Source organism: Heteronotia binoei, chromosome 18 (assembly GCF_032191835.1).
Source record: "Heteronotia binoei isolate CCM8104 ecotype False Entrance Well chromosome 18, APGP_CSIRO_Hbin_v1, whole genome shotgun sequence".
NCBI lineage: Eukaryota > Metazoa > Chordata > Lepidosauria > Squamata > Gekkonidae > Heteronotia > Heteronotia binoei.
This window is the reverse complement of record NC_083240.1, coordinates 28916542-28940753: the sequence shown is the minus strand read 5'-3', so window position 1 is coordinate 28940753 and position 24212 is coordinate 28916542. Positions and strand designations below refer to the sequence as shown.

At 44.4% G+C, this 24212-nt stretch overlaps 1 protein-coding gene across 1 annotated transcript in view; it reads right to left on the bottom strand.

Annotated features, from left to right (window-relative positions):
* Positions 1-1931: 1931 nt before the first annotated feature.
* MYL10 (myosin light chain 10) overlaps positions 1932-24212 on the bottom strand; it is a 33706-nt gene continuing 11425 nt past the window's right edge. Inside the window, exons 3-7 of the mRNA XM_060258910.1 lie at positions 22642-22717; positions 18865-18969; positions 17173-17251; positions 4358-4406; positions 1932-2177 (exon numbers count right to left, since the gene is read on the bottom strand). Coding sequence (XP_060114893.1) covers positions 2079-2177; positions 4358-4406; positions 17173-17251; positions 18865-18969; positions 22642-22717 — 408 coding nt within the window. The 3' untranslated portion in view covers positions 1932-2078. The remainder of the gene's footprint in view (positions 2178-4357; positions 4407-17172; positions 17252-18864; positions 18970-22641; positions 22718-24212) is intronic.

Genomic DNA, 24212 nt, shown 5'->3' with positions numbered 1-24212 from the left:
CAACTTAAATGTGATGAACAGCAGTTGTTCCCTGTTCCCATAGGACCCTGCAAACTATTCTCCTATGAGAAGAGGGAATAGGGCTAAGGGTTGCGATCCATTTTCATCATATTCACCAAACTAGACTTCCCAGGATTCTTTGAGGGATATGATAAGAATGGAATAAAGCTGATGAAAGTTTGTAGTATGGATGGGACCAAAGACTCAAACCATCTCCTGATAATATGTGGAGCTATGAACAACGGCATTGTGTATTTATTTTCAGCTCACAAAAGGAAATCTGTAATGAGGGTAAAGATATATCATAATCAAGTTGGTAAAAAGAATTCTGGAACAATATTTAGGTTGGCCAAGACTTCTGTTCTGGAATGGCAGATATCAGCAATTTATGAGCAATGGCTATATTTGTCTTTTTCATATTACTTTACAATTAAAAAACCCAACTTCCGGCTGCCATCTGGAATAGTGTTTATCACCAGGGCTTTTAAGAGCAGAAATGCACCAGAATGCAGTTCTGGCTGGCTTGACATCTGGGTGTGTGGCCTAATATGCAAATGAGTTCCTGCTTCAGTTTATCACACATACAGAGTGTAAATTTGGATATGAGTTCTAAAGTAGCTTCAGATTGGCAAAGGGAGGGGGATTTCCTGTGCAGGCTGAGAACATATGAGCTGGCCACAGTTACGTGACATCCAAACAGAACAACTGTACCACACACTACTTTACAAGGTTATCAGACACAACTGGCTGAGAATGTGCCTACTCAGATGTTGACAGCAACAAGTCACTTTGATCCTTTTACTCCAACCTTGATTTAATTTCATTTGTTTCTAGTTTGTTTTTTAAACCCAATTCAGAGTCCTCATTTTGAATTTTGAAGCTCTAAGCTAGGGGTCTCCAACCTTTTTCAGCCTGCAGGCATCTTTGGAATTCTGATACAGTTTCACGGATACAATCACAAAATGACTGCCACAAAATGGCTGCTACAGAAGGTAATTTTGGTTTAGTAAACAATGGATTTATCCTTGATTTTATTTGCTGTTTTTTAAAAAGATTTTAATGCTGTTTTGGTGATTTTGTAGTTAATTGCATGTTGTACTTTAAATTTTTTATTGTAAATTGCTTTAAACACTCCCCCCCCCCTCCAAACACACACATGTTCCCTAAAGGACATGGATTTTAAACCAATAAATAGTCATGGCAAACTGCACATACACAGGTCTTCATGCTTCACACACTTTATCAGGCTTTGGGATAGGTGAGAAAAGATTTCCTGTGGCAGCCAAGAAGCTGTGTTGATTACTGTCCTTTGAGATTCTCCCAGATGATCACAGCAGTCATTTCTAGTAGAGATAAGGAGATCTCTTTGTGAAAATACATTCATATCCCTATGTGAAAGTTCTGGAGGTTCTGAGACTGCTGAAGTGTGACTCAAAGGTTGAAGATTAAAAGAATATGCATCCATCCCACAGACTTTTCGCCAATGTATATTTTCCCCCATTTCTCTCCCATTGTTTAATAAAGAAGAGCCTGTGTAGTGTAATGGTTAGAGTGTCAGGTTAGGACCTGGTTTCTCTCAGCCATGAAGTTCTCTGGTTGACCTTGGGCCAGAAGTTCTCTGGTTGACCTTGGGCCAGTCACTCTTTTTCTCTCGGCCTAATCCACCTCACAGGGTTCTTGTGAGGATAACGTGGAGAAGGAGAGAGGTCATCAGAGAAAGGGCCGGATAGAAATTTACTAAATAAATAAATACACAACATCATGCTGGCTGGCAGACCATTTGGTGAATGTCAGAAGTATCAACAAGTTATAAAAAATAGAGTGTTTCTAGAACATTCCACTTGCATACTGCTGACAAGAATAACAGTTGAAAATGAGAATATGTGAAGGGAGGGGAATGGAACAGAAATGGTATCTTCAGTCATCATAAGAAAAAGATCGTTTAGTGTAATGGTTTTAATCTCATTCGGATCATTTTACAGGATTCAATTCCATGGCACTTCGAAATGGAGCCCTGCTGGGTAATCCAGAGAGGCTGTGGCAAACAATGCTCTCTTGATGGTTTGTCTTGACATCTTTCAGTCCTTCTCCTCTCCATGTGTAATAACATAAACAAGGTTCTTGTAGTCAAGGTTACCAGAGGGATCGGGAGGAAAGGCAGTAAAAGTCTGCTTGACCTGAGAAATAAGTAGGAAATAAAAGTTTAAAAGTACAGGAAACTGGGAAAGAACCTCAGACACACAAAATTCTAGGCAAATCCAGGTCCTTGAGGATTTGAGCCATTGTTCACACTAGAAGATAATGCTTCAGTTGAGTCAGAGAGAAGAATATGAGAATATTTATTTATTTATTAAAATATTTATATCCCCCCTTTCCTTTTTTGGCTCAAGGCAACTTACAAATCTAAAATGTAAGATACAATAACCCCCTTTCCCACTGCACCATTTTTCTAAATGGATCTTGGGAGCATGGTTGCCATCTGGAATTACAGCTGCCTTTCTAGAGTAGAGGAAATGGCAGCTTTGGAGGGTAAACTCTATGGAATAGAGCTGACAAATCCAAATTAGAAAATTGTTGGAGATTTGGGGGGGCAGTGGAACTTGCGGAGGGTGGGATTTGGGGAGGGGAGAGACCTCAGCGGTCTATAATGCCATAAAGCCCACCCTTCAAAGCAGCCATTTTCTCCACAGGAGTTGATCTCCGTAAATGGAGATCACTTGTAATTCCAGGAAATTTCCAAGCCTAGCCTGGAAGTTGGCAACCCTAATATGGAATAAGGAAATCCCTCAGAGTTGCCCTTCTCCTCAGACTCTGTCTTCCCCAAACTCCAATCCCAAATTTCCTTCAGGAATTTCTCAAGATGGACTTGACAACTGCAGTCAGTGGAGTCATTATTTGCCCTGTTGATCAGTCTGTGTATGTAGCATTCTGAATTGGGCCCTGCAGTACCCTGGCAGTTTGTTTCCTTCAGCTGCCATCTAACTGTGAAGAATACAGGTTGAGTCATGGGAACTCAAATCCAGGCTTATTTTAAGAAGCAACATCTAGCTGGCCTTGAATGAGCTGCGGTTTCCAGGTTACCCAGCCCATAGGGTTGCCAATCCCCAGTTCCGGGCAAGGGATCCCCTAATTTGGAGGCACTTCCACAGCTTCAGTGTTATCAGGAAACGAGGAAAGGGTTGAACGTCTGCTAGACACTCCATTATTTCCTACAGAGACTGGTCTCTGCGAGGTATAATGGTGAATCAATCCATGTGTATCTGAGGCTCTGGGGAGGCTGTTTTTGAGGTAGAGGTATCAAATTTTCAGCATAGCATCTGGTGCCTTTCCTCAAAATAATCCCCAAGTTTCAAAAAGATTGGACTGGGGGGTCCAATTCTATGAACCTCAAAAGAAGTTGCCCCATCCTCCATTATTTCCAGCAAAGGGAAGGCATTGAAAAGGAGCACGGTCCCTTTAAATGTGGTGGCCAGAACTTCCTTCAGAGTTCAGTTGTGCTTGTCACAACCTTGCTCCTGGCTCCGCCCCCAAAGTCTCCAGATATTTCCTGAGTCAGACCTGGTAACCCTAATAGCGCTTAACAGGATTGCCCTAGAATAGAATGAGGTAGAATAAAAAGACATTGTGTTTCTATTGAAAATGGCAACTCTGACATCAGTTTTCTCACAAATCCATAATATATAGCATGGGTCCCCAATCCTGTGCACACTGTTTGTCTTTGGTATTTTGTATACATTGCATGTGTGTGTGTGTGTCTGCACCTGGAAGTCATGTTGGCCTCTGATGACTGACCCCTACTGGGAGCCTGGAGGATATTCATAGAGGTGGCTGAATAAAGCCTGCCCCGCCCATCCTCCTCACTGGATATTTCAAGGACAGTCTCCAATCCAAATACTAACCGCAGTCAACCCTGCTTAGCTTCCGAACTCTAACAAGATCAGGCTTGTCTATCCAGGTCAGGGCCCTGTTGACACCTTTCATGTTGCCCGCAAAGCGTTTTTAGGAAGTGGGTGAGATAAGATGGGGTTCTTAACCAGCAGCAGCCATTTTGTGGCTGCACCCATCATGCTGTGTCAGAATTCCAAATATGACTCCTTATGTATAGCTCTAGAAAGCCGTAAACATCACATTCAGTAGCCTAGTCTTCCTCCGTGGTATCCTCTGATGTGACATAGATCGGACCATGAATAGCTGTTTTCATGTTTGTCCCTAGAAACCAAACACCCACAGATCCCTGTGGCTCATCATGTCGAGTCTCAGCTTTGAAATCCAAAAAGGGGAAATCTCTCTTGCCAAATGGAAACCTTTCATGTTTGAGTAAAGGGTGTGTATGTGTGGGTGTGGAGGGGGATCTTACCTCTTCTTCAGTGAACCGATCAGCCTGTGTTGTGAGCATTTCTTTCATGCTGTTTAAAAGAAAAGAAACAAATAAATTGATTTCAAGACAAGGGTGTGAAGGTTCATGGGTGAAGTGCAGAACCCGTTTATGCATGTTCTGGAAGCTGTTCTAGAAACTGGTCACTGCTTTGTGAAGCAATCAGGTATAAATATAGTGCTCATTTCATTATCACCGAAAAGCAGAAGTGTCTTCATTCATACCTACATTCTCTCCTTTCTCACTGTAATCATCACTAGAATTGTCTCCAGTTTTCGCCTTTATTAAATTTTGGTGCAAACTTGGTGGCTCTGGCTCAGGCAAAAAGCGTCTGAGGAATTTGGGGGGGAGCAGAAAAAAATCTCTGACAGGAGAAATGTCTTTGGTATCCAAATGGATAAGAATTCAAAATGTAAAAACATACAAGAACCACCAGGTCAGAGGGCACTCAGATAATATTCCACATCACTCTATATGGATGTGAAAGTTGGACAATGAAGAAAGCTGACAGGAAGAAAGTTGATTAATTTGAAATGTAGCACTGAAGGAGAGTTTCACAGGATCAGAGGACCCACCAAGAAGACAAATAAGTGTGTTCTCAATCAAATCATGTCTGAACTCCCCCAGAAGCTAAAATGACTAAACTGAGGCTATCGTACTTTGGTCACATTATGAGAACATTATGACTGGAAAAGGCAATAATGCTAGGGAAAGTTGAACACAGCAAAAAAAGAGGAGACCCACCATGGGATGGATGGACTCAATCAAGAAAGCCACGGACTGCGCTTTGCAAGACCTGAGCAAGCTTGTTAACGATAGGATGTTTTGGAGACTGTTCATTCATAGGAGTGACATAAATAAGAACCAACTTGATGGGACTAAACACACCTCCATTTAGAGTTTCCCAGTGCATCCCTAAATTGCTGTCAGCTTCACCTAAAGGAAGTTTCTGAGGTAGCGCTTCCTACTCAAGTGCAGCAACTGACTGAAACCAATCAGCAACAAATTCATGGCAGGTAAAACGAAACTGATCTTTGTAGTCTACAGATCAGTTGGCCACCCTACCAGCAAGTGATCTCATCAGATATGTGAAAGACCAAAAACAAGGAGCCTTCCTGAAGTCAATTCTAAAACACAGCTGAGACTGAGTTTATAATCCCTGAGGCCTTCCCAAGCACAAGATGAAGGACTGCCTGGGTTGAAGATTTCAGTGTCATGAGAAACAGAAAGAAAGAGATCCATATTGCAACACCATTTTACTTGTCTTCCCCCATTTCCTCTATGGATTCAGAATTTCACACATTTCTTGTTAGAGCCTTTCACTTTTGGACTGTACATTTTGTGTTTTGATCTGCACCTTTAGAAACCAGATGTCCTGAAGCATCTGTCTGGCCAACCTATGGATGCTGGACTAAATGAATATTTGTTTGATCCAGCAGAGCTCTTCTTATATCCTTATCTGAGGAATGCCAAGGGAAACAAAAGTGGGGGGGACCCTGAGGGTTGGTTTCTACAGGATGGAATTTAAAGGATACAGGGTGGAAGGGACCCCAAACCCAGCCTGTGAATTCCATGACAGTCTTACGCAGTTTGCATGTTCTCTCATGTCGTGTGCACTGGTCCTACTCCAGATCAGACCACAACACATACGCAGAAGGAGTTTCAGCTTTCCATTACCTGCACTGTTGCCCCAAACAGAAATGGTGTGGGGAGCTATTTGGCCCACTGCAGAAGACCAGGAGCACACATTGTTATCCCAGGCTGACTTATGCTGAATCAGACCATTGGTCCATCAAGGCGAGTACTGTCTACTCCGATGGCAGGGTCTCAAGGAGAGATCTTTCCCCTTGACTCCTACCTGGACCTTTTTAACCAGACATGGTAAAGATTGAACCTGGGACCTTCTGGTAGTGAAGGGCAGACACGGTAAACCTGAGAGCTGATATGATCACCATCTTCAAGTACTTGAAAGGTTGTCATATAGAGGATGGTGTGGAATTGTTTTCTGTGGTCCCAGAAGGTAGGACCAGAACCATTGGGTTGAAATTAAATTAGAAGAGTTTTTGGCTCAACACTATGAAGAACTTCCTGACAGTGAAACAGTGAAACAGGCTTCCTCAGGAGATGGAGAGCTCTCCTTCCTTGCAGGTTTTTAAACAGAGGCTAGATGTCCATCTGACAGCAATGCTGATCCTGTGAATTTAGGGAGAGGTATTTGTGAATAAGAGAAGCCATGTTGGATCAGGCCAACGGCCCATCAAGTCCAACCCTCTGTGTCACACAGTGGCAAAAAATGTTATATACACACATACACTGTGGCTAATAGCCACTGATGGACCTGTGCTCCATATTTTTATCTAAACCCCTCTTGAAGGTGGCTATACTTGTGGCCGCCACCACCTCCTGTGGCAGTGAATTCCACATGTTAATCACCCTTTGGGTGAAGAAGTACTTCCTTTTATCCGTTTTAACCTGTCTGCTCAGCAATTTCCTGCATTGTGCAAAGGGTTGGATTAGATGACCCTGGAGGTCCCTTCCAACTCTATGATTCTATGACTTTTAGGCCCTCCTGTTTATATTGTTTATCTCAATATCTGTGTATATGGGAGGCCACAGGGATGGGGCTGTGATTCAGTCAAAGAGTATCTGCTTGGCATGCAGAAGGTCCCAGGTTCAATCCCCGACATCTCCAGTTAAAAGGAACAGGGCCTGGGACCCTGGACAGCTGCTGCCAGACTGAGTAGACAATATTGACCTTCAGCAGCTTCATGTGTTCATATCTGCCAGCTTAACAATTCATGCGTGCATCTGACAAAGCAGGCTCCGGTTCACAAAAGCGGGCTCAGTTTCACTCTAAATCAGGGCTGCTTTGTTTTTTTAGCAGGAATGCAGTTCCGGCTGGCTCGGTGTCAGAGGGTGTGGCCTGATATGTAGATGAGTTCCTGCTGGGGGTTTTCTACAAAATAGCCCTGCGCAAAACAATGGTGATATCGGGGGGGGGGGGTGGCCTAATATGCATATTAGTTCCTGCTGGGCTTTTTCTACAAAAAAAGTCCTGTTCTGAATCTTTTAGCACTTCAGGTGGAATTAGACTCTTCCCTACACTTATGCTTCCGAAGTTCAGCATCAGAACAGCCTCAAAGCCCACCACTTCTCTTTCTTCATAAACCCAGCAACATTTGGCATCTTATAATCTCCTGCATATAGAGTTTGGGAGGGGGGGGATATTTGGGGCAAAGGTTAGAATGGGGCTGTGGGGAAGGGAGAAAGATCAAATCTAATTATAAGCTTCTGATGTACAACCCTGCAGCCTCTGGTGGTGTTACACATGAGGAGGACAAAGTGAAGAATCCCAGCACAGTTTCCATTATTTATTTTATAGATTTTATAGAGAAAGGAAGGCTCAAATTTTCCAAAATGAAAAGCTGGGAGCTTTGGGGGAGGGTGTTTGTTTGTTTTTTAATGTTTTCCATATTATTTGTTTCTCCTAGAGGGGAAAAGTTAAAGACTTTCCAAATGGATCTATTTATTTATTTATTTATTTATTTATTTATTTCATTTATATCCCGCCCTCCCCCACCACGGCAGGCTCAGGGCGGCTAACAACATTCTACAATCATACAATAACAAGTAAAACCTTAAAATTACAATATAGAGCAATAAAACATTAAAATATTAACTTAAAACCAATCCAATAATACAGTTGTGATGCGGTATAGATCTTTAGACCGCATTGGCGGACCCTTGGTTACCGTTTTTCCTACACAAACCATTGTCTGACCCATCAGCCTTGATGTGGGGCAGGAGATGGCATCCGTTGTGGCCACACTGCTAAACACATTACTTTAACTTGTCGGTTGTAGCTGTCTCCTAGATGGGCTTTAAGCATCAAGAAATGGCCTTAACGTTCAACCAACTAAACCCTAGGCATTAAAAAGGTTTTGTTTGCTTGTTTATGGTCATCATGAAGGGCTGTGTGTCTACAAAGGTAGCCAATTCATGGTTAGGAAATACCTGGAGATGTGGGTGGAGCCTGAAGAAAGAAGTGTTCAGGGAGGAACAAGAACTCAACAGGACATAATGCCATAGAGTCCACCTTCCAAGGCAGCTATTTTCTCCAAGGGAATTGATCTCTGTTGCTAATTTTGAGAGATCTTCAGGTCCCACCTGGGGGTTGGCAACCCTAAATTCTCTTCAGAGCACTTAAATAGATTATCTGGGATTTATTTCCTATCCAGCAGCTTATTCTCTTTACAGCAGTGATACATGTCCCTTGTGGCCCTTCCGAATTCTGCTCCCCAGTGTAGCATCTGCCCCAAGTTTCAGGAAACTGGGCAAGGCCCTCACCCAATGGGGCTTGTGGCTCACAGCCAATTCCCACCTTAGAACAGCTTGGGAGCCCCATAGTTGAAGGACCATCCCTTTCCATGTGTCCCGTTCACCAAAACCACCCTCTTCCAACTGGCCTTTTAAGGTGGAACCATTGCTTCAATATAAAAATGAGATCTATATGCACATCAAAACTGTAGCACCATAGTATGTTATTGGGGTTTTAAATTATTAATCTAATGTTGTTTTATATGTAATTGTATTTTAATTGTCATTGTTTTGAATTTTACTGTTGTATCATGGTACAAGGTACTATGTCTTGTGAGCCGCCCTGAGCCTGCTTCGGCGGGGAGGGCGGGATATAAATTAAAATTCATTATTATATTATTATTATCATCATAAGGTTGCCAAGTCCCTCTGCTGCTGCAGCGGGGGACTTGAACGTCACACTGGAAATGCTTTGGTATTCACAGTAGACCTCCATGGTACCATAGAGTTTTTAGAGCAACTCCTAGAGCATTCCCAGCATGATGGCATCACTTCTGAGTGACATCATCGCATCGGGGATGGTGCACATCGACAGGGCTCTTTGGGGGCAGGGATTCCCTCAGCCGCCTGCTCCCTGCTTGGCGGGTGGGAACTTGGCAGCCCTAGATCATCATCAGGGAGCCATCTGGTGGCTATTCCACCACTTAGGGTGGGCTGTCCGGCATCAACCAGAGCCCGAACTGTTTCCTTGGGGGCTCCAGCTCAGTGGAATGAAGCCCTGGAAGAGGAGAAGAGGGGTTCTTCCTTAGAGATCTTTGGAAGGCAATGCAAGGCCTGCCTCTTTGCCAATCTTTTGAAGGGGGTTGAATGGTAGGCAACTTTTAAGGGTGGCAGTGGAGAGGTTTAGGGTTGGGAAACTCCTAGAGATTTGGGAACAGAGCCAGGGGAGGATGGAGACCTCAATGGGATACAATGCCATAAAGCCCACCCTCCAAAGTTTCCATTTTCTCCAGGGGAACTGATTTCTGCACTCTGCAGATGAGCTGTAATTCCAGGAGATCTCCAGGTCCCACTTGGAGGCAGGCATACTTAATTTCCATCTGGTGCACTTGGATGTGACATTTGGGAATAAGATCTGCTGCATCTGCCAATATTAATGTACAAATAGCACTGCATTGTTTTATTGTTACTAGCTAGAGTTTGTAATGTATTGTTTCTGCCAATTGGCCTTGTAAGCCGCCCTGAGCCCGCTTTGGCCGGGAGGGTGAGGTATAACATAAATAAATAAATAAGATTTATTTGAAAATGCAGTGTTCAAGGAGACTTTTTACGGACACTGTGGACTGCCAAAAAAGACAAACAAGCAAGTTCTAGATCAAATAAAGCCTGAACTCTTCCTAGAAGCTAAAATCACTAAACTGAGGCTATTTTACTTTGGTCACATTAAGAAAAGGCAAAACTCATTGGAAAAGAGAATAATTCTTGGAAAAGTTGAAAGCAGCAAGGAAAAAGGAAGACCCAACATGAGATAAATTGACTCAATCAAGGAAGCCATCGCCTTCAGTTTGCAAGACCTGAGCAAAGTTGGTTGTTAACAATAGGGTGTTTTGGAGGTCATTCATTCACAGGGTCACCAAAAGTTGGAAGTGACTTGACAGATGACACATAATGCACACAGGTGTTCCTGGCAAATAAAAAAGGTCTAGGGAGACAGCAGCCCCCCCCCCCCACTTCCTGAGGCATTTCACAAAATGGAAGCTACAATAGAAAAGATAAGAGATTGATGACACGAAAACCACGCCATGTGTGTGTGTGAGGGGGGAACTAGCAGGAGGCAACCTGAGGTCCACATCTGGCACAGGGGAGCATTAGGGAAGCGACAGTTCTTTTGATATGTTTTCAAGGGAAAGGGTCACCTTTCTAGCTTGATTTATGCCTACTGTGCACCACCCTCAGTCTTATATGTGTGTGGGTAGAAAGCTTGTGCAAAATAATAAAATAAGTTAATAAACAGGGGCGGAGAACATAAGAGGAGCCCCGCTGGATGAAAACAGTGCTCCATCTAGTCCAGCAGCCAGTCTCACGCAGTGGCCAACCAGCAGAAAAGAGTAAGAGTCTGGTGGCAGCTTAAAGACTAACAAAGTTTGTGGCAGGGTATGAGCTTTTGTGAGTCACAGCTCTCTTCTTCAGTGACCAACCAGTTCCTCTGGACAGCCAACAAGAAGGCATAGGGGCTGAGCCAGTTTGGTGTAGTGGTTAAGTGTGCGGACTCTTATCTGGGAGAACCAGGTTTGATTCCCCACTCCTCCACTTGCAACTGCTGGAATGGCCTTGGGTCAGCCATAGCTTTCGTAGGAGTTGTCCTTGAAAGGACAGCTGCTGTAAGAGCTCTTTCAGCCCCACCTACCTCACAGGGTGTCTGTTGGGGAGGGGGAAGGTAAAGGAGATTGTGAGCGCTCTGAGATTCAGATTATAGGAAGGGATATAAATTCAATTTCTTCTTCTTCTTCTTCTTCTTCTTCTTCTTCTTCTTCTTCTTCTTCTTCTTCTTCTTCTTCTTCTTCTTTTCCCCTGATGCTGCCTCCTGACACTGAGATTCAGAGACTGATTGCCTCGGAACATGGAGGTTCCCTTTAGTCACTGTGGCTAGTAATCGCTGACAGACCTATCCTACATGAACCTGTCTAATTCCCTTTTAAATATGAACTTTTTCACACAACCTATGTATTCCGGTATGGAAGCTGGCCAGTTACTGAACAGTAACGGGTTTCTGCTGGCATTTCAGACAGACCCGACTCAGTAACTGGCTGCTTCAGGAATACTGTCACCTTTTCACACAGTCCCGCAGCTGTCCCGGTAGTGAGGCATGCCTGAGTCATTACTAACAAAGAGCAGTTTCTTCCAGTTTTCAACCCCTCCTTCTGGGTTGAAATCGGTATGGGGCGCTGTGTGAAATGTCCAGTATCTAACCCGGGAGCAGTTTTCACGCCCTTTTTCGCCCGCTGGTGCACGATCTCCGGCTTTTTTTGGGGGGGGGGGAATGTCGGGCTAAGATCGCTATAAGATCACAACAGCATCACCATAGGGATGCCTGGGTTCCATTAAGATGCCAGAGATTGCCGCCACTGAAACTTGGTAACTTAGCTCAATGGAGTCTAGCCATCTCTATGGTGGTGCTGTTGTGATACGTTGCTATAGCGCTATAGCGATCTTTGCCCGAGGTTCCAAAAAAAAAAATAATAAGCCAGAGATCACGCAGCGGCAGGTGAAAACAGCTGGCGCTGGTGGAAGCGAGATAAAAGCGGAACAGTGTGAAATAGCTTGCTTCAATCACGGAACCCTACCGGGAAAAAAAACATGTGTCTGAAAACTCCCATCCCTGTCTTGGATTACTGCAAGGCAGCACAATACCGACTCTCTTCCGGTTTCCACCGGTAAATGTGAAAAGGCCCTATGTCTATGCCTATGGCCATCACTACATCCTCTGGCAGCAAATTCCATATTTAATCATTCACTGTATAAAGAAGTATTTCGCTTTGTCCGACCTGAATCTACTGCTCATCAGCTTCATTGCATGCCTTCTAGTTCTAGTATTTTGGGAGAGGGAGAAAAGTTCTCTTTATCAACTCTCTCCACCCTGTGCATAATTTTATAAGGCCTCTATCATGCCCTCCCCGTGGTGGTGGTGGTGGTGGTGGTGGTGGTGGTGGTGGTGGTGGTGGTGGAAAGTGCCATCAAGTCACAGGGGACTTATGGTGTCCTTGTAGGACTTTCAAGACAAAAGACGTTAGGAAGTGGTTTGCCATTGCCTGCCTCCACATCACGACCCTCTTGTTCCTTGGAGGTCTCCCATCCAACTACCAGCCAGGGCCAATCCTGCTTAGCTGCCAAGATCTGACAAGATTGGGCTAGCCTGGGCTCTTCCCCCACTTTAGTCAGCATTTTTTCCTGCCAGGCCATAAAAGAGTTTGGACTGGGTGGCTGAACTCCCCAAGTCAACTGGTCTTCAGTTGGTATACATTGGCAGAACTCTGTTGCTACCAACAAGGCAGGCATTGTAAGGTAACTCTAGGGTTGCCAATCCCCAGGTGGGGGCAGGGGATCCCCCAGTTTGGAGGTCCTCCTCCCACTTCAGAGCAATCAGAAAGTGTGTGGGGGGGGAGGAAATCTCTGCTGGGCACTCCATTATTCCCTATGGAGACCAATTCTCATAGGGTATAATGGAGAATTGATCTGTAGGTATCTGGGATGGCTCTTTTTTGAGGTAGAGGCACCAAATTTGAGGATAGCATCCAATGCCTCTCCTCAAGACACCCTTCTAAGTTTCAAAAAGATTGGTCCAGAGGGTCTAATTCTATGAACCCCAAAAGAAGGTGCCCCTATCTTTCATTATTTCCAATGGAGGGAAGGCATTTAAAAGGTGTGTGGTCCCTTTAAATGTGATGGCCAGAACTCTCTTTGGAGATCAATTATGCTTGTCACACCCTTGCTCCTGGCTCCACCCCCAAAGTCCCCAGATATTTCTTGAATTGGATCTGGAGTGGCAACCCTAGATGACTCCTGGAAATGCCATGTCACTCATAACCTTTTCCCTCAACACACTGTCTCATAAGTAACCTCACAGATTTCAACAGGACCTTTACAGTCTCCTTTTGCAACAAGTGGGCCAGTTTTACACATACGTGAGGAGACCACTTTCGTGAGGAGACTCTTTCTCAAATTAAACCCTGTAGAGAATGGCTGGACAGTGTGTGTGTGTGTGTGTGTGTGCACAGGCGCACGTGTGTTTTAAATTGCTGAGGAAGAAAAAAAGTTGTCATTGTGCTGGCAATCGGTTCTAACAGCCTTCCGAATGAGTCACGAGTTTCCAAGTGAGAGGTGAATACGCAGTGGAAAAAATGAAATCCCCCAAAAGGATGTTAATTATATGAAAGTTCTTATTAAAAGGTCACGCATGGCCGGTTGTGGGGGCGCCATCCTGCCGTTTCCTCCCCCTACCTTTTAAAAATATGGAGCATCATTAATTAATAGCAAGCTTTGTCTTGAAAGAGGCAAGGCTTTCAAAGAACTGCGTGAGCATCCCTTTAAAAAAACAAAGTCAAAAGACTGAACTTTGGAATCATATGGATCTATGGATAAGTCGTCGAGATTCAAACACAGTCATGGAACTGATTTAATGGTTTGGTTCTGTGACGATCGGTATTGCCCTAGGGTTTAATAAGCAAAAATTGTTCTGTTGTGGTGACAAAATGAAGCAACTGAAAACCAAAGCTGGCAAGCTTTGGGACTGGGAGAATGGGAAAGTGACCTTTTGAAGTCAAGAAAAGCCAAAGTTTATACAGCTTAGATCTATACTTTGCAACTATGTATCCGGGAGCTATGTTCTTATGTACTCATGTCACTTGAAGCTTGCAAAGAACCTTAGATGAAGCTCTTTAGTCATTTGAAGAATACAGATGGAAATGAGGATCTTCAGGGTGGTCCTACAGCCAAAAAGACACATCCCATGGTTGTCTTTTCAATACTCTGCCGTCGGCAAATACATTGTGTTTTGGTTTGGTGAGGAATTGCTCATCCCATATGTCTATTACTCAAAGCAGAGGGGATAACTACAACTTATGGTTACTTCTATTTTATTTTAATTGGGGAGGGGGGGAATGCAGCTTTTGCAATTGCTTTTTCTTAATGCAGAGACTCCCCCTATTTTGAGTTAAAAAAGAAGAAGCAACTTCTGTCACTGCTAGAGAAAATGCACGTGGTGGAAAGTGTCATCAAGTCATAGCTGATTTATGGTGATCCTGTAAGGTTTTCAAGGCAAGAGATAAAGAGGTAGTTTGCTATTGTCTGTATCTGAATAGCAACTCTAGACTTCCTTGGTGGCCTTCCATCTAAGTATTAATCAGGGCGAACTCTGCTTAACTTCTGAGATCTGGCATGACCAGGCTAGTTTGGGCCATCTGGGGCAGGGCCCTATCAGAATTAGGAGATAAGAATTCAAACCACAATGCTTGGGGGAGGAGAGATCTTGTTGGATCAGAAGATATCTGTTGGATCAGACTAGTGGTCCATCTAGTCCAGCATCCTGTTTAACACAACGCTCAAATGCTCAGGAGGCAGGGCCGGCCCTCAACTTTCTGGAACCCTAGGCAAGGCTAACTTCTGGTGCTCTCCCCGCACTGATAATGTCATCGAGTCACATGGGAAATGCCCAATTTGGTACCCTCAGAAGGCCAGCGCCCTAGGCAATCACCTAGTTTACCTAGTGGCAGATGCTATCTTCTAACAATCTGTCTAATCCCCTTTTGAAGCCATCTAAGTTCCTGGCCATTCTTATGCCTGCTTGCAGTGAATTCCAAAGTGTAATTACTCAATGAGTAGAGAACTACTTCCTTTGTCTGTCTTGAATCCATTGACCATCCACTTCCCAAAGTATTGTGGAAACTGAACTCCTGATTTACTCCAACACAACTATCATGATACAATCAAAGATGGGTTTCTGCTGATACGTAGTTGGCTTCATTTTGCCTCCTATTGTGGATTTTGGTAGCCATTTGGAATGCAAATACGAGAAATGTGTTGATTTTCAAATGGCAGCAAGCCTCATTCATCCTTCTCCCCTTTGTTGAAAGGCATCCACATCTATTTGTACATCTGGTATTACGGTGTTTAGTGTGGGTTGATTAATGCATTATTATTACCGTAGCTAGTAGTAGAGTGGGTGGCTTGTGCCGACTGTGGAAGCAGAATAAAATAGGCCACCCACAGAGAAGATCAGTGCTTTTGCATACTTGAGGGACTCCCCAGGTATGCAGAATAATATGCATTTGTAAATTAGCCAAAATAAAAAAAAGAAATAAAAGAAAAAAGGAACCTCTCCTCTCAAAAAAAAGATACAGCCTGGTAAGGGAGGTGTGCCCCTAGAGGCACAGGATGTTGAGAGCAGACGAGCCAATTAAAAGGAGAAGAAAACAAGATGATGAAATTGGCCTGCTCAGGCTCCAAAGAGCCCATCGAATCCTGGATGGGGGAAAAGGAGATTTAGTTGGATGGGGATTTCTCAATCATTTGTCCCTAGTTTATCTAGTGGCAGGGCTGGCCCTGCCTGGAGGGCTAAACAGGACATAGATGCCAAGGCCTTCCCTGATGCTATCTCCTTGATTCTTCCCAGGCCCCTGGCTTGTACTTTGCAACCATAAAAACAAAGCTTTCCTCCAGTTACACTCAGGTTTCTCCAAATCAAGGTTAGTGTGAAAAGTATGTATTATTTCGGAGGTTAAATCCATAGTAGATAGTGACAGCCCAATGAAACGCTATTTAGTTCAAACAAGTGTTTGAAATTCAGCACCCTACCCTACAATCTCTTGGCCTTCATTGACTCCTTAAGACTGACGAGGAAACCCTGCTGGAAGAAAGGCAGAAGCTACCAGTGATGGAAGTCCCCTGTCAGGATCTAAACTCAGCAACTACCTCCTGCAGCCATCTTGTTTCTTGACTCACTAGTAGACTTATCTACCGGCAATGAGTAAACCCCCATCTGAAGATGTGAGCAGAAAAGTGATGGGAAATGGCCTCCAAAGCAACAGTCTAGGAATTTCCCTATTTCTCTATAGTGTTTGACATAGAGATTAGAGGGAATTCCTAAAGTGTCACCTGGAAGTGACACATCCTTCCCAACTTTTATCCTCCCCAGGGACCACCCCTAAAATCTTCTGGCATTTTTTGAGTTTGTGCTGGCAACCCTGTCCCCTAGCATTTCTCACTTCTTCTTTGATCTTCCATACCATCAAGCCTCTTTTGCATGTTTAAACACTGCAAAGAATTCCCTTTTCATACACTTCATTTTTACCTCAGTACCAGTCCCTCTGCCCTTTTCTTCAAATCACCACAGACTCCCTAACCTTCATCATCCTACCATTCTGGGACCTTGCCTTTAATTCCCAACCTGCTCTAATGTGTTTATTCCTAGCCAAACTGCCAACTTCCCTTCCTTTATACAAGTTGGACTGAAATCTGCTTTGCTGTGAACATTCTGTGACATCAGAAGAAGATGATATTGGATTTATATCCCGCCCTCCACTCCGAAGAGTCTCAGAGCGGCTCACAATCTCTTTTACCTTCCTCCCCCACAACAGACACCCTGTGAGGTGGCTGGGGCTGGAGAGGGTTCTCACAGCAGCTGCCCTTTCAAGGACAACCTCTGCCAGGGCTATGGCTAACCCAAGGCCATCCTAGCAGGTGCAAGTGGAGGAGTGGGGAATCAAACCCGGTTCTCCCAGATAAGAGTTCATGCACTTAACCACTACACCAAACTGGCTGTCTTGTTTAGTCAATTAAGCTTAGAAATGTCACCTGTACAAGTACACTGTAATATACAAGATAAAAAAACTGAGGAGGAATTACTACTCTTCGTTCACATAACAATGACCCAAACTTGACAATACACAAAAATTAAAGAAGTGTTGTTTAAGGAAAAAACTTACTAGTCTGCTTTTACATAACCTTTTCCTTCCCGGTCAAAAACCCTAAAAGCATTCAGAATGATTTCTTCTGGGTCGGTGCCTAAAAGGGAAAGAATCAGACATATGTTAAGTGCTCCTTCTGTACAAGCATCAGCCAGTTCACATGTGCCTAACACTTAATTTCTCTGCACTCAGTTACTGAAGCCTTGAGAACTGGAATCCGAACATGTGCCGCAACTCAGTAAAAGGGCAAAAAAAACCCCACTAGCTTAGAGGGTATTTTTTTTTTGCAAGAAAAGTGCTCCCAGAAGTGGCCTTTGTCCTTGACATCTAGGACATCATGGCCCAACCATGCAAGAATTCTGGGAAATGTAGTTTGGCATGCTCTCTAGTACTCTTCGCAGAACTACAATTCCCACGGTTCCATTAAACTAATTTAATTCTATGATTATGTCTCTTCCCTCACTCTTCTTTTTCTCTACTTAATTAAGGGAAAAATGGACCTAAATTCCTCATGTCCTTCTCCTGGATTTGTTGCACAAAACAAACCATAAAAGACTCTTGGTCATTTCCTTAATTGGACCAAAGCTTAATAGAAACAGCAATTTTGAGTGTGTGTGGCACAATTCTTTTTCCTATCAGAGCCAAAAAAGCATGCTGCATGTTTGGAGAGAGGTGATTTCCTATAGAACAAAATTAGTTGTGCTGGAAATCAATTCAAGCCGTCAAAGATTCATTTGAGGGCAAAGACGAGGGAGAGAGAGATGGGAATTCCTGGAGCAAACTAGCTGCTTTGAACAGCTATATGTATTCTGATGCCAGATGAGCAGCTTACAACAACAACAGCTAAACTAAGCGTTTTGTGTTAATGTGAACCACATGGGTCTCCTTTCTACAAAGAGTCGGAAGAAATGCAACTGGTACACCACACAGAGAAGCCGCACTTCATCAAAAGGACCGCTTGATGCGTCGGCTAATCAATAGGGAATGCTTGGCATATCGTTGAGCTTGGAAGCTTAAAAGACCAGGAGGAAGACAGAATGCAAAATCTTTCTTTTATTTCCCCCCATTGAGAAGACCTCCCCTCCCCAACACTGATGCCTTTAATAATATATATTTTATGAAAGAATTCAAGTTGGCTCAACTTACGCCCCCCAAAGGACTGAAATGCCCCATTTTGTGGTAGGCTTCACTTCCTTTGGTAGCCATTTTGTGTTTGTGCCCACCACCAGAATTTCAAAGTTGCCCACAAGCTAAAAAAAAAAGTGTGGAGACCCCTGGGTTAGAGTATCAAGAGCAGGTGATCTGAGTTCACATCCTTACTAGTCACTGGATGACTGTGAGCCAACTGCCTACCACACCATCCTACATCACAGGGTCCTTGTGGTTCTCTGCTCCTCCATTTTATCTTCACAGCAGCTCTGGGTGGTAGATTAGACTGAGTGGGCCAACCTTCATGGGAAGAGGTGGATTTGAATCCAGTTCTTTCCATTCCTAGTTTAACCATTATTTTACATTGGCTGTCACCAGTTGGATTTCTGCATGTCATATTGTGCATATGTGAAAAGAGACCTGTGCCTTAGATAAACATTAAAAGGCAGTTGCTTTGGCATAAATAGATTTATGCACCATACAGACCATTCTACCTCTAGGTGCTCTTCATCAAGCCAATTCTAAAGCAAACTGAGCAGAGTTCACTCTCGCTACCCTTACCTTTTAGCTTCTCACCAAACATTGTAAGGAAGACAGTGAAGTTAATGGCTCCTGGAGCTTCCTTAATCATCTCTTCTAATTCTTCATTCTTGACATTCAGGCGGCCTATAAAATCACAGCATTATTTCTGTTATATAAAGCAACAGTGGTAAAACATAGCCCAAAATATACTTTCTAATATCTGATCCGCAATAGGTATTTCCATAACCCATAATTTTTTTCTGGGCTGTGTCAGGGGGTGGGGTAGGATATGTCGGGTTGCCTGTTGCTAACCTTTATTTTTAAGAAGGGGGGAAACTTGTACTCACTTTGCTCTGGATATTTGCACAGCAGGTGTCTGTTGTATCAGCACTATGCTAGCTAAGGCTGCAGTCACACTACAGGTTTGGTGTCATCTGGCCGTGCCTCTAATTACACCGTTTTATTTCGTAACGGGAAGTTTTGATCAGACATCCCACCTGCAACTGGCTTCGTGTGCTTGCCCCATAGTCGATCATTCAGATTGTTATAGCATTCTCAGATTGTTCTGCCAGTCATCAAATTCTGAAAATGCTAACGGACATCCTGGCCAGAGACAACAAAGAGGCCATCTCACACTTAAGCTGAAATTGGATACCTAGAAGGAATATCGAGGCTTGGAAGAGCAAGGGACTGGACTGTATCTTCCTGGAGATTTTAGGAAAGGATTATTTGACCCACAAGGAGGGTGGAGAAACAGAAGATATTAAATACCTTAACACAAAGGGAGAATGGGAGGTTCATTCTGGCGAATTTCATTTGGACAAGGGAGCTCTCACATCTGAGGTCCATCTTGACAGCTGCCATTGCTACATGAAGCAGTCAAAGGGCTGCTGCCTAGACAAAGACTCACAGATAAGGGAAGTTTTTAGCAAACTGTAACTACAAAGTTAAAAGGCCTGCCTTCGAATAAGATCAGCTAGGGCAGGTATAGAGTGAGGAACAGGGGAACTGCATGTTTGCACCTTTCTTTTGCATTCCTTGCTCAATCTGTTGCTATTAGAAAGTATGTGTGTAGACCTTTTATTTTTAACACATTCTTTACTATTTAAAATTCTGCTAGTCGTTCTCTGTACCATGTTGAACTCCACTGTTTGAACACGCTATTTAAAAGAGGTGCCATGGGCAGGGACATGGTCAGTTGCTAAATCACCATTTTTCCAGGAGTGTGTAAGTATGTTATGCTGTTCCTATGGTAACCAGTCACCGAGTAGTGGGAAACACAGGCACTATGCAAAGCTTTAGAATGGCAATGCAGGAAAGGAAGCTGGGAGTACTGGCCATCTCTGTGGATAATTCCACAAACAACTAACTGGTGGCAGTGAACTGAAGGAGAGAAACTTCTTTGAAGGTGGGGTGAGCTGGGAGAGCAATCTGTCACCAAGTTAAGGTTGCCAAGTCCCCCATGACCTCCAGTGGGGGACTATTTTTGCATGCTTCCGAGTGACGTCATCATGCTGGCAACATCAGGGGAAGATCTCCTTGCCAGACCAATGTGGACTGGTGGGTTGGGAACCTCCAGGGCGGGAGAACTTCCACCCAGTCCGGGACCTTGGCAGCCCTACACCAAGTAGATACTCAGGATGTTTGCTAGGTGCCAAGATACCTCAGAGGTCTGAATAGAGTGGTGCTTGCAAATCACTGGGGCTGTTCTGACAGCCAGTTTGGTGTAGTGGTTAAGTGTGTGGACTCTTATCTGGGAGAACCAGGTTTGATTCCCCACTCCTCCACTTCCAGCTCCTGGAGTGGCCTTGGGTTAGCCATAGCTCTGGCAGAAGTTGTCCTTGGAAGGGCAGCTTCTGTGAGAGCCCTCTCAGCTCCACCTACCTCACAGGGTGTCTGCTGTGGTAGGGGGAAGATATGGGAGATTGTAAGCCTCTGCTTCAGAGAGAAGGGTGGGGTATAAATCTGCAATTCTTATTCTTATTCTTCTATCCCAAGCAGAAAATCATGGTGTGCTGCATTAGCTCCTAAGACTGGCAGGTAGTATCAAGCCTGTAGATTGGCCAGGCTGGTATAAAATACCAACAGTCTGTCCTTTAGAGCTTACCAGTTCAATTGAGAACTATATGTAACCAATTATCTTCTAGTTTCTAGCACTTGCAAAGGACAATAGAAATCCTGGGATAGATCATGTGGGTTCTGCTGCCAATGTGTCCAGCCACATATGTACGTTTTCATTTGTGGATGGCCATGAAGAATAAGCAATCACTGACCTCCTATTAGCTATGCCATATTCAGAGAATTGATTCATGATGAGAAATCTTAACATGAAGGAATTACAGGATGCTTTCAAAAATAAGTGGGTCAACTCGAAAAGTCCAGATGGGAAGCCAAAATTGGAAATACCCAAGAGGGCATTCTTAGTTGAAAAGGGGGGAGGGCTCTTTATCAAAGGGTTGAGGACAGAAAGAAGGATCACGGCTCTTTAGAAAGAATGCCAGCCACACATTTTGGCACCAGGAGAGCGTGGGATGGCTCTCGTTCTGTAAAATCAATTTTGCACAGAAAACATGCAGTACAGCCAGGAGAACAGCTACCCATCAGGAAGAGGAACACACAATAGAACTGACCCTTCTGGATTTTTCCTTTGAGCATTGTGCCCAATCAGTCACTAAACCTGTGAGTCCAATTTTAATAATATGGTCTTCACAGTGTTGTTTAAAAACAGTAGCCCTTTTAGGGAGAAATCTACTGAACTGGAATAAGCTGTGTGTTTTTGATATTTTAAAATATTGAGAAGTAAACTTCTTTTAGATCCAAAGGAAGACCCTTGGGATCACTTGTGTTCAGATAAAAGGGAGAAGGTATACTGTGGGTAACCTGTTGTTTGTATTTATGTGATTATAAGCAAGTAACTTGGGGGGAATCAAGTGGAAAGATACCCATACCCAGGGCTTTTTTTTTTTTTAGCAGGAATGCACAGGAATGCAGTTCTTACTAGCTTGGCAAGCAGGGGGTGTGGCCTAATATGCAAATGAGTCCCTGTTGGGCTTTTGCTACAAAAGCCCTGCGGGAATCAATGGTGATGTCAGAGGGTGTGGCCTAATATGCAAATGAATTCCTGCTGGGCTTTTTCTACACAAAAAGTCCTGCTCATACCTCTTTCCAGATTTTTATTTAGTTTTACTTACTTCATTTGTACCCCACCTTTCTCCACAATGGGCATCCAAAGTGGCTTATATAATTTTTCTCCTCCATTTTACCCTCATAATAGCCCTGTAAAGTAAGCTGGGCTGAGAGTGTGTAACTGGCCCAAGGTCACCCAGCTGGGCTTCCATGGCACGAGTGGGGATTGGAACCTCGGTCTCCCAGATACTAGATCAACACTCTCAATCACTACAGAGAGAGCCACTACACTGAGAGCCAGCTTGGTGTAGTGGTTAAGTGTGTGTACTCTAATCTGGGAGAACTGGGCTTGATTCCCCACTCCTCCACATGCAGTCAGCTGAGTGACCTCGAGCAAGCCACAGTTTTTACAGAGCTGTTCTCTCAGAGCTCTCTCAGATCCACCTTCCTCACAGGGTGTCTGTTGTGGGGAGAGGAAGGGAAGGAGATTGTAAATCAATGAGATTCCGAGTGTAGAGTGTAGAGTGGGGTATAAATCCAATCTCCCCCTTCTCTTCTTTTCTACCTCACACTGGCGGGCATATCACTTCAACATTAAAACTGAGAATCATCATGCCTTCTGCATTTTTTCAACAGAGACCACAAAGCAGCAATTTTAGCTTACTGTTAGTAGACAACATCTGTTTTTACCTAATGCCGCAAAGGTGTCTCTAAGGTCAGCCTTGTCAATGAAACCATCTCGGTTCTGGTCCATGATCGTGAATGCCTGTTGAGAAACATAAAAGATGAAGGGAAGGGGAAAACCAGGCTTGTACTTGGTAACCAACCCCCTGGCAAACTTGTGCAACTGCACCCCAGACCACATTGCTTGGCCTACAAGGCTAGTTCTCCACCAAAGCAACACAGCCAAGGTCCTCAGAGGTTGTCAGTGCCACTGAGGCCAGCAGCGTGGAAGAAGGCAAAGGAGATGGTCTATGTCTGTCATCATCACCTGGACCTGTCCATTGCCAGGTGGTTCCCATTGCCTCTGGGGGTCAGCTGGCTCCCAGTGTGTCTAACCAAGTACAATCTTCATTTCTCCCCCCCCACCACCACCACCACCATTTTTGTTTGCTAGCACACCAATACTTTCATAGGTAAACAACGCTGGCCTTTCTTGGTATTCCTCTGGCTAAAATGATTGTGATTATCCCTGGCTCTTGACTTTGTTGAAGCCAAAGTTCTTATGGACCTTCCCACATGAATCTTGATAGTCACAGCAGCCCATACCAGACTATCCATACCAGACTATTATGCATTAAGACACTTAAAATCTCTGTGGGTAAGAAGCCTCATTAACCCCACCTCACCGTCTCCTTAGTAAATCAGCACTCAGCACAGAGAGGAGCTGGGCTGCAGCCAATGCTCCCAAGTCCCAAACCATTCCCACCTTCCTTGTTAGCCCCTGGATAGCAGCCGAGCCCCATCCAGACACCACTCAGAAGCAGGGCCGGCATGCTCATTAGGTGACTTTAGGCAATCACCTAGGGTGTGCTAGCCCTGGGAGATTCCAAATTGAATGTGCCCTGGGAGGATGGTGGCCACCTCCTCCCTCCTGGGTGATTTAAATTACATGGGAGGGCGCCCAGGAACATCCACTGCCCTTCCTGCACCCAGGAAAGATCCTGCCAATCAGCTGATCAGCAGGGCCTTTAAATCGCCCGGGAGACCGGCACCTACTCCTGGGCACTCTCCTGATCACACGGGAGCACCAGCAGAAGCAGCCAGGCCATCCTCCCCCTCCATTTAAACAGCCTGCCGACCAGCTGGTCAGTGGGGTCTTTAAATCCCACAGGAAGGGCAGTGGCACCACTCAGAAGAGTTGACTGGGTTTTCCAGGGCTTCCTAGACTGTCCTCTGAAAATTCCTACATGACAGCCACATCACTAACTAGCGTTACCACCACTGTCTTGGCCAATGCCAGGAGATTCGGAGTGTAATACTTGGGGGGGGGGTGGAGTTTGGGAAGGATGAGATGTCACTGCCGGGTGGTGCTCTAGGACAGGGGTGGCCAACGGTAGCTCTCCAGATGTTTTTTTGCCTACAACTCCCATCAGCCCCAGCCATTGGCCATGCTGGCTGGGGCTGATGGGAGTTGTAGGCAAAAAACATCTGGAGAGCTACCGTTGGCCACCCCTGCTCTAGGAAGTTCCTCCAATTGTAATGATAAAGACCACCAAAACCAGGGCTTTTTTTTTTAGGAGGAACATATAAGCATTTAA